Source organism: Panthera onca, chromosome A1, assembly GCF_046562875.1.
Source record: "Panthera onca isolate mPanOnc1 chromosome A1, mPanOnc1 haplotype 2, whole genome shotgun sequence".
In the NCBI taxonomy this organism is placed as follows: domain Eukaryota; kingdom Metazoa; phylum Chordata; class Mammalia; order Carnivora; family Felidae; genus Panthera; species Panthera onca.
Window position 1 is genome coordinate 212,402,468 of NC_138339.1, and position 14,612 is coordinate 212,417,079.

A 14,612-nucleotide genomic window follows, 5' to 3' on the forward strand; every position below is an offset into this window, starting at 1 on the left:
GGGTAGATTCCCACGATTCATCACCTACATAAAACACCATATGGGTTGGTCACATTCATATTATGAGTATTACTGGGCTTTAATTATGGTAGGCGTCTATGTTCTACTGATCTCCATCTGTTTGAAATGAGTGATCAAGACCCATGGCAGAATCCCTCCGTTCAGTAAATCTCAAGAAAGTGAAAACAATGGGAAAAGAATAGGTAAATGCAATGTAGTATTTTCAGTTCTGCTAATTGATTTCATCATGCATTAAACTATCTTATGTCCTGAATTTATAAGGACTTGCTTACTTTAATAGCTTTATCATTATCTTTTTTATAATTGGGACTTTTTGCCAACAGTTAAAACTGCACCTGCACCTCGGTCTCCAGATGGCCGGGCAAGTCGTTCCCAAACTGACTCTGGCCCTGGTCCAGCTGTGGCAACCAGCAAAGAAAACCTGCCTGTGCTCAACACCAGAATAATCTGCCCAGGTAGGATAGATTCTGAAACATGGTATTTTTTTAAGTATTTCTGTGAAAATGTATTAAGTATTCACTTCCATGAATTGAAATGTGGTCTGAAAGATAAATGTCCCTTTGAGAGAATGTTCTTGGCACTCTTATCAACCAGACTCTAGATCCTTAGACTTGTGTGTGTGTGTGTGTGTGTGTGTGTAAGAATTACCTTGGAAGTATTAAAATATATGTTTTGGGGCCCTGTCCTGAGAAATTTTATCTAGAATAGAGCTCAAGAATCTGCATTTATTAAGCACCTTGGGTAAATCTAATCCTATGTTCTACTACCTCTTAAGTATCTCCACAGCTTTCCTTTTAGTTGTAAGCCACAGGTCTCTCTGTAGTCATTTTTAGACTACTAATATTGCTTCGTTTTGGAACATCTGAGGCATCTATGCCAGCTCTGATGAGATGAATTTACCTCGGGATTCAGTCAGTGCTAGTGAAAACCAAAGAACTTGTACAGCAGGGAAGGAGGAAAATAGAGATGTCTCAGATGTCTCCTTAAGTTCCAGTTGTTTGACCTAGTGAGAACTGTCAAGATTTATTCCAGGGTAGATTGGATCCCAAATTACACCCTTAAAGTCAGTCTCTCCTACATGCTCTTTTAAAAGGTGAATTGCAATTCAAAAATAATAATAGTTGGAGACTTTAGTATCCCACTCTCAGTAGTGAATAGAACAACTAGAGAGAGATCAACAAGGAAATAGAAGAACCGAAAAACACATAAAACAAGTAGACCTAACAAATGTCTGCAATGCACTCCACATAACAGCCACAGAATGCACATTGTCTAGTGCATACAGAACATTCTCCAGGATAGACCATATATGAAGCCATAAAACAACTTTCAATAAATTTAGAAAGATTGAAATATTATACAAAGGATGATCTTTGGCCACAATGGAATGAAATTAGACATCCATAACAGATGGAAATTTTGGGAATGTGGCAATATGTGGGTTAAAGAAAAAAAAATCATAAGAAAAATTTTGAAATCCTTTGATATGAATGAAAACAAAAATACACCATACCAAAACTTACTTGATGTAGTTAAAGAAGTGTTTGGAGGGAAATTTATAGCTGTAAAGGCCTATATTAAAGAGGTAGAAAGATCTCAAAACCTAACTCTCCACCTTAATAAACTGGAAAAAGAAAAGCAAACATACTGAAAGCAATCACTAGGAAGGAAGTAAGAAATATTGGAGTGTAAATAAATGACAAAGAGAATACAAAACAATACAGAAAATCAATGAAACCAGAAGTTGGTTCTGTGAACAGTTTAACAAAATTGACAAGTCTTTATCTAGAGTGACCAAGGAAATAAAAGAAGATTCAAATTACTGAAATCAGGAATAAAAGAGGAAAGATATCACTAACAACCTTACAGAAATAGAAAGGATTATAAATAAGGGAAAGCTATCAACGTTACATGGCAATAAATTAGATAACTTCAATGAAATGGACAAACTCCTAGAAGCATGCAAACTACTCAAACTGCGTCGTAGACTCTGGGTCCGGAGTTCTTTCTTGTCTAGCAAGAAAGTGGGATGCAGAATTAAAAATGCGAAAGAGAAGCTGATGTCCAGGAGAAGACAAGAGCCCCGAGTAAGGGTCCTTGTTCTGTTTTTATTAGGATCAGAAGGCTTACAAACGTGGTGATGGGTGTGCACAAAGAGACAGTGAAATCGTGAACATTAACTCATGGGCGTGAGGGAAAGGGGGTTTTGAAGATATGCGGGGGCGGGGGTTAGGGATTTGGTTTAATACAAAACAAAATCCTGGTGCTGGGCAGAAGGTTGTTTATAGCAGACATGAGGCACCACCTCTGTTTACCTAAACTGGTCTAGGGGACAAGAAAGACAGAGCATGCTACCTCAGGGTCAACAAGGCACCTTTCTTTTGCTAATTATCTCCCCTCTGGGCACCTTTGCCCTGCTGAAGTCTCCAGCCTTATTTACCTGTTTACCTAATTTGGTCCTTCCTTCCTGCGAAAGCAGCTTTCTGCTATTGTAAGTACTAAATTGGGGGTTGTTTCCACCCTGAATACCTAATCTTGTTTACCTCATATACATTTGTCCTATACTGGGGCCTTTGTCCCACCTTATCTATACTGAGGCCTGTGCCCAGGCCTTACCTATACTGGGGCTTTTGCCCCACCGTATCTATACTGGGGCCTTTGCTCCACCTTATCTAATCTTACTTACCTAATCTTGTTTACCCAAACTTGGGTGTGAACATCCCATGACTTTCTAATTCTTTATGCCTCGTTAACCCATTGTGAGAGGCTCAGAAAATTCCTAAGCTTATTCCCACAAAACCGATTCAAGAATAGAAAATCTAACTAGACCTATAACAAAACTTCTTACAAAGAAAAGGCCAGGTCCAAATCACTTCACTAATGAACTCTGCCAAGTGTTTAAAGAATTAATATCAGCAGTTCACAAACTCTTCCAAAAACTAAACGAGGAGGGAACATTTTCCACCTCATTCTTTGAGGCCAGTGTTACCCTGTTACCAAACCAAAGATGTTCAAGTCACTAACCATCAGGGAAATGCAGATTAAGAACCATAATGAGCTGTCACCTCACACTACTCAGGATGGCTATTATCAAAAACCAAACAAACAAAAAAAATCAAAAGACAACAAGTGTTGGGGAGGATGTGAGGTGCCTGGATGGCTCAGTTAACTGTCCAGCTCTTGATCTCAGCTCAGGTAATGATCTCACAGCTTGTGGGATCAAGCCCCGTATTGGGCTCTGTGCTGACAGCTCAGAGCCTGGAGCCTGCTCCGGATTCTGTGTCTCCCTTTCTCTCTGCTCCTCCCCTGCTTGCTCTCTCTCTCTCTCTCTCTCTCAAAAATAAACATTAAAAATTTTTTTAAAAAAAACTAAAATTAAGACTACCATATGATCCAGCAATCCCACTCTGGGAATTTATCAAAAGAATTGAAATCAGAATTTTGAGGAGATATTAGCACTCCCATGTTTATTGTAGCACTATTCACTACATCCAAGACGTGAAAGCAACCTAAATGTCCACTGAGTGATGAATGGATAAAGAACACATGGTATATACATACAATGGAATATTGTTCAGCTTAAAAAAAAAAATCTGTAATCTGTCATAATGTGAATGGACCTGGAGGAAATTATGCTAAGTGAAATAATTCAGTCACAACATTACAAGTACTACATGATTCACTTCCATGAAGTATCTAAAACACTCAAAACCATAAAATCAAAGAGTGGAATGGTGGTTGCCAACAACTAGAAGTAAGAGGAAATGGGGAGTTGCCAGTCAAGCTGCATAAAATTTCAGTTAAGCAAGGTAAATTCTCGAGATCTGGTGTCCAAAATTGTACCTAGAGTTAACAATACTGCCTTGTACACTTAAAAAATTGTTAAGAGGGTAGGTCTCATAGTCAGTGTTCTTACCACAATAATATAAAGTAAAAAGTTAAGGACGCCTGTGTGGCTCGGTCGGTTAAGTGTCCAGCTGTTGATTTCAGCTCAGGTCACGATCTCACAGTTGTGAGATTGAGCCCTGCATCAGGCTCCATGCTGAGCTTAAGATTCTCTTTCCCTCTGCCCCTCCCCATTTACACATGTGCTCACTCTCTCAAAAAAAATAAATAAAAATTAGAAAAAAAGTTAAAAACAAAACAAAAAAAGAGCTATCCCTGAGTCCTGGGCTCACCCGACTGAGTCATTCTCCTTTTCTAATGGTTGGTTGGTAAGCCCTCATCTTTGGTCTACCTCTTTAATGATCTTCAAATAAATTCATTTTACATTTTGCTCAGCTTTTCAATTTTCCCTCAAAGTGAGGAGGGGTAGTTGGTCTGATGACCTGACAATATGCCATCATCAAAATGATACATTGATTTTTAGTTTTTGCAGATTCTGGGTTGTTGTGGCTTTCCATGAAACCTTCTCCTCTCATAAATCAAAGAGGATAAATGAAAAGGAAGAAAGAAAAAAGACAATCCATAGGATAAAGGAAAATATTTGTAAATAGTATATGTGATAAGGGACTAGTATTCAAAATATATAAAGAGCTCTTAAAATTCAACAGTAAAGACAAATACTTCAATTTAAAAATGGGCAAAGGATCTCTTGCAAAAAGATATTCAAGTGGCCAATAAACACATGGAAAGATGCTCATCTTCATTAGTCATCAGGGTAATGCAAATCAAAACCACACTGAGATACCACTTCACTTTACTGGGATGGCTATGATCAAAAAAGACAGATAATAACAAATATTGGCAAGGATGTGGAAAAATTGGAACTTTTATACTTTGTTGGTTAGCATATGAAATGGTGCAGCCATTTTGCAAAAACAGTTGGGCAGTTCCTCAAAGAATTAAACAGAGTTAACATATAACCCAAAAACCCACTACTAGGTATAGACCCATGAGAAGTGAAAATACACGTCTACACAAAAACTTGTACGTTACTGTTTATAGCAACATTACTCATAATAGCCAAATAGAAGAAACAACCCAAATAATCATCAATTGATGAATGGAAAAACAAAATGTACAATATCCATACAGTGGACTATTAGTCATCCATTAAAAAGAACAAAGAACGGGGGTGCTGGCTGGCTCAGTCAGGGGAGTATGCAACTCTTCATCTCAGGGTTGTGAGTTTGAGCCCCATGCTGGGTGTAGAGATTACTTAAAAATAAAATCTTTAAAAAAAAGAACGAAGCACTGATACATGCTGCAACATGAATACCTCTGAAAACATTATGCCTAGTGAAAGAAGCTTGACATAAAAAGCCACATACTATATGATTACATTTATATAAAATGCCCAGAGTAGTCAAGTCCCGAGAAAACATAGGTGAGTGGTTTCCAGGGTCTGAGGATGTGGGGAATGGGGGGGCAAGGAAAATGACTACTAACAGGTATGGGGTGTTTTTTGTAGAGTAATAAAAAATGTTCTAAATTTGATGGTAGTGATCATTGCACAACTTTGTGTATATACTACAAACAGCCAAATTATGCACTTACTTAAAAGGTGAATTTCATGGTATGTGAATTATATCTCAGTGAAATATTAAAGTAGATAAATCCATAACATGTTTGATTCTGGAAAAAGACCTCCACGTCTAGAGGTTATATTTCTATTCAAACCTGAAACCATGAGATGACCTTTCTGGCTAAAGCTGTAAATATGCCTGACCTTAAAACATTTTAGAAAATATTATCCTTTTCTGTGGCTGGAGCCTGATTCTTCACCTGTCTAAAGTGTGCTTCTTTTCTTACCAAAATAGTGGCTTTGTCCATTTATTTACTTATGTGGACATAAAAGAAACTGGCATAACTAAGTCTGCCGTGGCATATTCAAAACTATGAAAATAAATGACAGAATAAAATTCATTTTGATTATTTAATAACCAGCTAAACTTTGTAGCTGAAATAATGAATAATTATCTTCTAAGAAGAACACACTGTTGAGGAAAGGAATATTGGCTTAAAAAAAGGACTTTTTTCCTAATTTCCTAGTGGTTCTCAATTCCAGGACATACTTTTCTTCACTATTCTTTCCTTTTTGTTTGTTTATTCCCTTAGGCCCTTGTTATTTTTCTTCTTTGCAGAGTTTAATGCTTCTAGCCTCAGTTTTGGGTTGGGTAGGTCATAAAATTGATTAGCTTTGAATATCATAACTACTTAGTAGAAAGCTAACTACTTGTTGAAATAAATTTGAGGTTTTACATATTTAGAGGTAAGATAAATGCTTCACTTTTTTACGTTCAATACTGCTCTTAAATACTTGTGCTTAATATTTTCATACTTACCGTTGATACCAACACTGGGATTTCACTTAGTATATCTGTTAATACTTTTAATTGAATATTATTATCTATGCTTTGAGCGTATGGAAGTAGTAACACCGTGACATTCTTGCTAATTCAGCCTTTATTGCAAATTCCTTACAGATTTACTGCCTTATTTGCTATAACATAGGAGGTAATATTTACTTGTTGAAGTATAGAATCACTAGAATGGTAAATGAGAAACTGTCACAAAGAGACTCTTATCTGAGTCTTCATCAGCTGCATTTTTTATGACAACATATGGATCCTGGTTGTAATCACCAATGTTATAGTTTTTGGTTTTGAATAATGAGAAGATTAGACACCGAAAATCATGCTTTGGGGGCAAGGTATCTGAGATTAAGCCTGAAAACAATGCACTGGCTCTTTCTTTATCCTTTTTCTTAACATGTGATCCTGTATGTATTTATTTTTCTGTCCAGGTTTAAGAGCAGGATTAGCTGCCTCAATTGCTGGGAGTTCTATTATCAACAAAATGTTACTGGCAAATATTGATCCTTTTGGTGCAACGCCATTTATTGACCCAGATCCAGATTCCGTGTAAGGAAATACTTTTGTAAATATCTCGTTTTGACTTTTCTTGTTTCTACTTTATACGAACGGTAAAATTGTCAATGCGTTACAAGAAACATGCTTCCCCATATTAAAAAGGGTCATCAGGGGTGCCTGGCTGGCTCAGTCGGTTAAGTGTCCGACTTCGGCTCAGGTCATGATCTCGTGGTTCACAAGTTCGAGCCCCGTGTCGGGCTCTGTGCTGACAGCTCGGAGCCTGGGGCCTGTTTCAGATCCTGTGTCTCCCTCTCTCTCTCTGAGCCTCCCCCCATTCATGCTCTGTCTCTCTCTGTCTCAAAAAATAAATAAACGTTAAAAAAAAAAAAGGGGGGTCATCAGAAAATTTCAAAAGTTGATAATGATGAGAACATTGATGCATTTGAAACACAGTTGTTTTCAGGATCTGTTCTCGAGGTAGGTCCTGTCTAGCCCATTTCCCTATGGCAAAATGAGGCATACCTGTATTCACTTTTCCCTGGAATATTGTATTATTTATTTCAGGAAGCATCTGGCCCACATTGATCTCTTCCCTTCAGAAAAGTACAGGTGTTTTTTTGTTTGTTTTTTGTTTGGGGTTTTTTTTTTTTTTTTTTTTGGCAGTTCAGTATGAACTTTTACTTCTGCATATAATTTTTCTCTTGTTACATCTCATTTCTCTAATGACACTCCTCAAAGACGTCACCATATTTTTTTAATTTAAATTCATGTTAGTTAACATATAGTTTGTCCATTGATAAGAGTACAGCGGATGAGACTTTCTAATGATCAAGAAAGGAGGATTGGCACCTGACTGCAAGACCCTCCCACTTATGTATGTAGTAAAGGGTTCACGTAGGAAGTAAAAGAACCAAGGTTTTATTACAAGTTTTAGAAAAGCGTTACTATGATTCTGTCTCTGCTTGGCCCCCTATCCCTTTTAACACATGTACCAAAAATTACACATATGTACTGGGGTTGTACACATGGCACATGAACAGGAAATAATTCCTGCTAAGTTTTACCCTCTTCTGTAAGGAATGGAAACTTAAATGGTTTTAAGTGCTGCTTCGTGTGCAAGTTGTAATTGTTATGAATCTGAAATTGACTCTTATGTACTTTTCCATATTATCACAGAGATGGATATTCAGAAAAATGTGTCATGAACAATTACTTTGGGATTGGATTAGACGCAAAAATTTCATTAGAATTTAATAATAAGAGAGAAGAACACCCTGAAAAATGCAGGTAATTTGGGGTAATAGTTATAATGTTATTACAGGAAGGCAATTTCACTTTAATTTCATTTATTACCTCTTTTGCTTGCTCTGCCTTTAAAGATGAATAAATAACAGCTATTGAAATGTCTGCCAATATTTATTTTCAGGAGCCGAACTAAAAATTTGATGTGGTATGGAGTCCTCGGAACCCGGGAGTTATTACAAAGGTCGTATAAGAATTTAGAACAGAGAGTTCAACTTGAGGTAAGTTCATCTTGAAGTAAAGATATTTCATGTTATCTTACTTAGAAAAATAATTTCATTTGGGCAACTCAATTGGCTTCAATTCCTCTTTGAGTGTTTAAACACTCAGTGGAAGTGATTACCAACTTTATACTAAGGGAGGGCTAGACCCTGGATATGACCAATACACTTATCATTATCATTGGCTCCTGAAATTTGGATGCTACTGTGGAGTCTTGGTGCCCCGTGAGAAGGTGCAGCCATGAGAGTGCATTTATAGGAGAGCGTTTGTAACAGATTCTCACAGATTTTCTCATTTAAGTTTATAAATCTTGACCCAATTCTATGATGGCCTGATGTTTCAGAAATCCCTGAAAAAAACATTTATAGTAAATAGACTCTTTTAATTCAAATGTATATTCGTTCCAATTATTTCTAACAATAGTTAGTAAACTAAAAAGAGATCTTGAGCATTTAAATTTTTCAGTAGTTTTTTACTAATTTAAATGGGAAATTAAGGACAGCAAAAGTTCTTTAATCTCCTCCAATAAGAGGAGAAAGATGGTTGGAGACATGGCTCTGAAAAGTCTACTGACTTCTATGACTTTTATTTTCTTTCACCCTTGGTCCAGGATTCATAGTTTATGCCAATATGCATGTCTTTCTTTCTTGTGTCTTTTTATAGCCAGATATTTTAAATTAAGGTATAGCCTACGTACAGAGAAGTATGTAGATTAAACAGAGTGTTATTATTTTAGGTGTTATCTTAATACTGGAATGAGCACTGGCTCATTCATTATCAACTAAATGTTTTAGTAAAGATAAACCCGTTATGCCTTCCACACTAGAACATAACCACAGGATCAGCTAGTTTGATTTATCACCGCTTATAAAATTAAGATGGATGTGGGGTGCCTGGGTGGCTCAGTCGGTTAAGGGTCTGACTTCAACTCAGGTCATGATCTCGTGATTCCTGAGTTCGAGCCTGCCTGGCGTCGGGCTCTGTGCTGACAGCTCAGAGCCTGGAGCCCGCTTTGGATTCCGTGTCTCCCTCTCTCTGCCCCTCCCCTGCTCATGCTCTGTCTCCCTCTCTCAAAAATAAATAAACATTAAAAAATATATTTAAAAATTAAGATGGATGTTACTGGCATTTTTTCCATTTCCTTTAAGTTAGTGATATGATTTGAACAGCTGTGCTAAAGCACACAGAGCTACCTGTTCAATTTATTGGATTCAGAAAAAGTTCATTATTCTACTAAATACGTAATGTGTGTTCATTTTAAGAAATACACATTGAGCACCTGCTGTGTACCATGATTGGCCCTTTGGATAGAGTATAGACCTTTGAATATGTTTTTATGAAAAAGAAAAGAAGGTGTAAAAAATACCTATAGGAGTACCATCAAGCATAAAATGTTCTCAGTTATTTAAAATGGTTGAATATGGATTGGAATTGGATTTTCATTTGTTCTAAGGAGTGGAGATGATTTCGATTGGGTATTAAAAGGCAGTGTTATAAAGTTACGTTAATTATCTTTTATTGCAGGAATTATTTAATGACAATATAGCCCCTATTTTAAGAATGACATCTGCAAGCTCTTCTTTTTTAAGGTGAAGGATTGAGAATTGACTTACATGTCACGTATAATTACTCACCAGCCATATGATATTTGTTTCCTGTTTAAGTGCTAATTTAGTTTTCATTTTTGTGATTAATTAGAAGACACAGTAAGTATAAGATACTTCCTGACGTGCATGGTTTTTCTCTCCCTGGCTTTGGTTTTGGCTACTGGAGAAACTCACCCGGAGTTTTGGCCAGCCACCATTAGTGACAGAGTGCCAGCACAGTGGCAGGAGTTCTGAGAGGGGCTAGATGGGGTGGCTAGGACCCAGACGCCCTCACTCAGCTTGCTTTCAAAAGGATGCTTATAATAAGCACAAAGATGACCATAATACAAGTGAAAATGTAAGTGACTTGAAAAAAAAGAAAAGTACCGCCTGATCTGGGCAGAAAAGTTAATATTTTTAAGGTTGGTTTTCTGTAACAACTATAGTAATTTACACCTTAAATTTTTTTTAGTTAAAAAAATAAGATAAAGGTAATGTGTAGGAATATGTTTCTAGGAGAGCAAACATTACCAACACACTTCCCTCCATCATCCTTTGTCTTTGGCATTCTAGTGGCTTCCCAACTAGTGGTTTTGCTCTTTTTCTCTAACTTCTAAGCTTTTTACCTTACAGTGTGATGGGCAGTATATCCCTCTCCCCAGTCTGCAAGGAATAGCAGTGTTGAACATTCCCAGCTATGCCGGAGGCACCAACTTTTGGGGTGGAACTAAAGAAGATGATGTAAGTATTTCCTTGCGCCTTCTAGATTCTAGAGGCTGCCCGTATTCCTTGGTTCATGGCCCCTTCCAACGTCTCCAAAGCCAACAAAGGCAGGTTGAGTCTCATAGTGAATCATTCTGATCTCCCCTCCTGCCCTTCTCTTCCACTTTGAATGACTTGTGATTACATTGGACCCACTGCATCATCCAGGGTAATCTCCCCTTCTCAAGGTTCCCCCTGTAATCACATCTGCAAAGTCTCTTTGGCCATGTAAAGTAACATTCACTACTTCTGCAGATTTGAACATGGACATTTTTGGGGTAGAAAGGGAGACGTTATTCTGCCTGCCAAAATACCTTTCTGTATTTTTAACTCTACATCTATGTGGCTATTATTTTTATTTTTAGAAATGTTAACAGGGCTCATTTGGTCGTTAACATTCAGGTCTATGTTTGTCATCCTTTTAGACTTTCCTGTCAAAGGACTAAAAAACACAACTTAACAATGTAACGCATATAATAATGTAAATAATGTAACAACTATAAAATTTACATTAGCTGTGAACTTTTTGTCACCCTATAACTACTCTTCCACTCTTAAATATCTTAAAGGGAAGAAATCAAGGCGATAAAGGTAAATAAAGCTAATGACTCCTCCTAGGTAATCAGACAGTGTTCTGAGAGCTTCACATTCATTACTGACAATCACAATTTTTATCTAAATTTTACCAGTGAAGAAACTGACACAAAGTTCACACAGGAAGTAGCACAGACAGGATTTAAAACCACGCAGTCTCAATCTACTCCTGAAATAATTGTTGCACTATATGTTAACTAACTTGGATGTAAATTAAAAAAATAAAATTAAAATTAATAAATTAATTAAAAAAATATAACCACGCAGTCTGCTAACAAAAATGATAAGAAATCAGGGTACCTGGGTGGCTCAGTCAGTTAGGCCTCTGACTTCAACTCAGGTCATGATCTCACGGTGTATGAGCTCGAGCCCCATGTCAGGCTCTGTGCTGACAGCTCAGAGCCTGGAGCCTGCTTGGGATTTTGTGTCTCCCTCTCTCTCTATCCCCTGCTCATGCTCTGTCTCTCAAAAATAAATAAACATTGAAAAAAAATTTTTTTAATGACAAGAAATCATCAATGTTTGCAAATTCATGCCCTGATATTTTCAGTTTTAATTTAGATACTGCTTTATGCTGAATAATTTTTTTTTCCGAGGCATAATTGTTTATCATATAGTCAAAGAGAGAATAAAGGGGACAAAGTAAGACAGCCAGAATTTAAATTGTTTGATTAAATTGATTTTGTGGGAATGCATTTAACATCAAAACAAAGTAAGCCTGCATCATTTTTATCCTCTGAGGTGTCTGTTACCATCTTCTCAAATGCCCTAAAAAGTTGTCATATTAATATATAAAGCACATTATACATATTGCTTGTAAACATTGAAGGATTTCCCTTAGAACATGCCAGGTAAACTGGGTATTTTAGGTTTCCTGAAATTACATGCATCATTTTATCAAGACATCTGAGTTATGTGTGAACAGATATTTGATGCATTTTATGCCAAGATGGATTATTTAAAATTTTTTAATGTTTATTTTATTTTTGAGAGAGAGAGAGAAACCGAGCATGAGCAGGGGAGGGGCAGAGCAAGAGGGAGACCCAGAATCCGAAGCAGGCTCCAAGCTCTGAGCTGTCAGCACAGAGCCCTACACGGAGCTCGAAGTCACAAATGGGGAGATCATGACCTGAGCTAAAGTCAGATGCTCAACCAACTGAGCCACCCAGGTCCCCCCAAGATGGATTATTTAGAATAGAATAGTTCGCTGGTTTAAAGAGTGCTTTATGAAGGGCATGAACATTTTATCCATGTGAGTTTTAAATCTTTTGTATTAAGTTTGTTTACATTAAATCATCTACAGTGGGGTTTTTTTTGGGGGGGGTGGTCCTTGGACTATCATTTCCTATTAAAATTGACTTACTTTCCTGCTTACTATTTCTGTAGGTTTTACTATGTATATTGCAGACTTTACATTGCTGATGTGCCACTTCATCGAAACCTTAACCTCATCAGGGGAAATGTAATATAGGTTTTCTTTTCAGATATTTGCTGCACCATCATTTGATGACAAGATCCTGGAAGTCGTTGCAATATTTGATAGCATGCAAATGGCAGTTTCCAGGGTCATTAAACTGCAGCATCATCGAATAGCCCAGGTTGGTTTTCTCTGATCAGACCTGACCTCACTACTCGGGCCACTGGGGAAGCTATTCCAAATGACTCCTACGCTGTCTGTTCATCTATAAAATATGAACTTTCTTGTCGTGTCAGTTGTTACCGTGGCGTGGTAAGTGGAAAAATAGACATTCCATTCCACAGAATGGACAAAAAGTCAAGCTTGAATGCCGATTGTCGGTTTCTCAGGATGATTTGTTCTCTAAAATGACTTGTTTTATTTCAGTGCCGTACGGTAAAAATCACTATATTTGGTGATGAGGGAGTCCCAGTGCAGGTAGATGGCGAAGCATGGGTTCAGCCTCCAGGGATTATCAAAATTGTGCACAAAAACAGAGCTCAGATGCTAACAAGGGACAGGGTATGTAAAAAAAAATATTCTTCTAGATTTTTATCAAGAGTTTTAAAAAATATTCAATTGTTATGAAAAATAGAAACCACGGAAAAATATTTAAATTGTCTCTTAAATCTGACAAGTCACTGTAGTTTTAAATATCAACATTTAATTTTTTTAAAAAGTTAATAGACTATATTTTTATTGTTTCTTTTAGGTTTACAGAGAAATTGATCAGAAAATACTGAGAATTCTTAATCTGTTCCCATATACCTCCTTACCTCACGGACATATTGTCCCTTATTATTAACATGTTGTATTAATGTGGTACATTTATTACAGTTGATGAGCCAATATTGATAATTATTAACTAAAGTTCATAGTTTACTCTTCATGCTGTACGTTTTACAGTTTTTGATAAATCTGTAATCACTTGTATCTACCATTATAGTATCCTACAGGATAGTTTCACTATCCTAAAAATTCCCTGTCCTCCACCTGTCATCCACCACTCCCTCCCTTACCTCAACCCTTGGCAACCATCTACCTTTTTACTGCCTCCCCAGTTTTGCCTTTTCCAGAATACATGTTTTAATTAATGTTACACCCATAACAGATAAGACTGCCGACACCCATCTTATCCGTTATGCATGTAAAGATTGAAACATAAATTGAAGCTGTCTTTTTAAAAACTTTCAGTGATACACTCATTGTCATTGATCACATTACATATTTGTTCTGATAACACTGGAAAACTTTAAGATACCTTTTTTGTATCTTATGATTTCTTTAATGAGGCTTTAGATTAGGAAAACAGCAATAGTTTCAAAGTCATTCCTGTAACATCTAAATACACACTTATTTGGGTCTCAGAGCTTCAAACTAACAATTCCTTGCAATATTGATTATAAATAGGCTTTTGAAAGCACTCTAAAATCTTGGGAAGATAAACAGAAGTGTGATTCCGGTAAACCAGTTCTTCGAACCCATTTGTACATCCAGCATGCCGTTGACTTGGCAACAGAGGAGGTATCCCAGATGCAGCTATGCTCCCAGGCGGCAGAGGAGCTCATCACTAGGTATGGTGGGCCTGCCGGCTGTGGGCGGGGAGAACTCTAGCCTTGGCAAATGTGCTTTTTTACTTTTGATACATAATTTCAGTTGTTCGGGGGTATCTAAGAGAGATGCATTTACTCCCCTTCCTCATTCGCTGCCTCATTCATGCCTCCTTAAGGACTGAGCTCCTTCATTAGACCCCCGCCAGCACATACAGGTGCACACCCTGTGTTCTCTGTCGAACAGACCTTGGACTTCCTGAACCCCAGTGGGGAGCTTGCCTAATGTTACCTAACACACAAT

General features: G+C 37.2%; 1 protein-coding gene across 6 annotated transcripts in view; it reads left to right on the plus strand.

Moving 5' to 3' along the window:
• DGKH (diacylglycerol kinase eta) overlaps positions 1 to 14,612 on the plus strand; it is a 182,021-nt gene that overhangs the window by 139,785 nt on the left and 27,624 nt on the right. For all 6 annotated transcript variants that reach the window (XM_060637086.3, XM_060637084.3, XM_060637087.3 and 3 more), the window contains 8 exons: positions 345 to 476; positions 6,770 to 6,887; positions 8,013 to 8,123; positions 8,263 to 8,359; positions 10,580 to 10,687; positions 12,787 to 12,900; positions 13,146 to 13,280; positions 14,169 to 14,332. In XM_060637086.3, the coding sequence (XP_060493069.1) occupies positions 345 to 476; positions 6,770 to 6,887; positions 8,013 to 8,123; positions 8,263 to 8,359; positions 10,580 to 10,687; positions 12,787 to 12,900; positions 13,146 to 13,280; positions 14,169 to 14,332 (979 nt within the window). The remainder of the gene's footprint in view (positions 1 to 344; positions 477 to 6,769; positions 6,888 to 8,012; positions 8,124 to 8,262; positions 8,360 to 10,579; positions 10,688 to 12,786; positions 12,901 to 13,145; positions 13,281 to 14,168; positions 14,333 to 14,612) is intronic.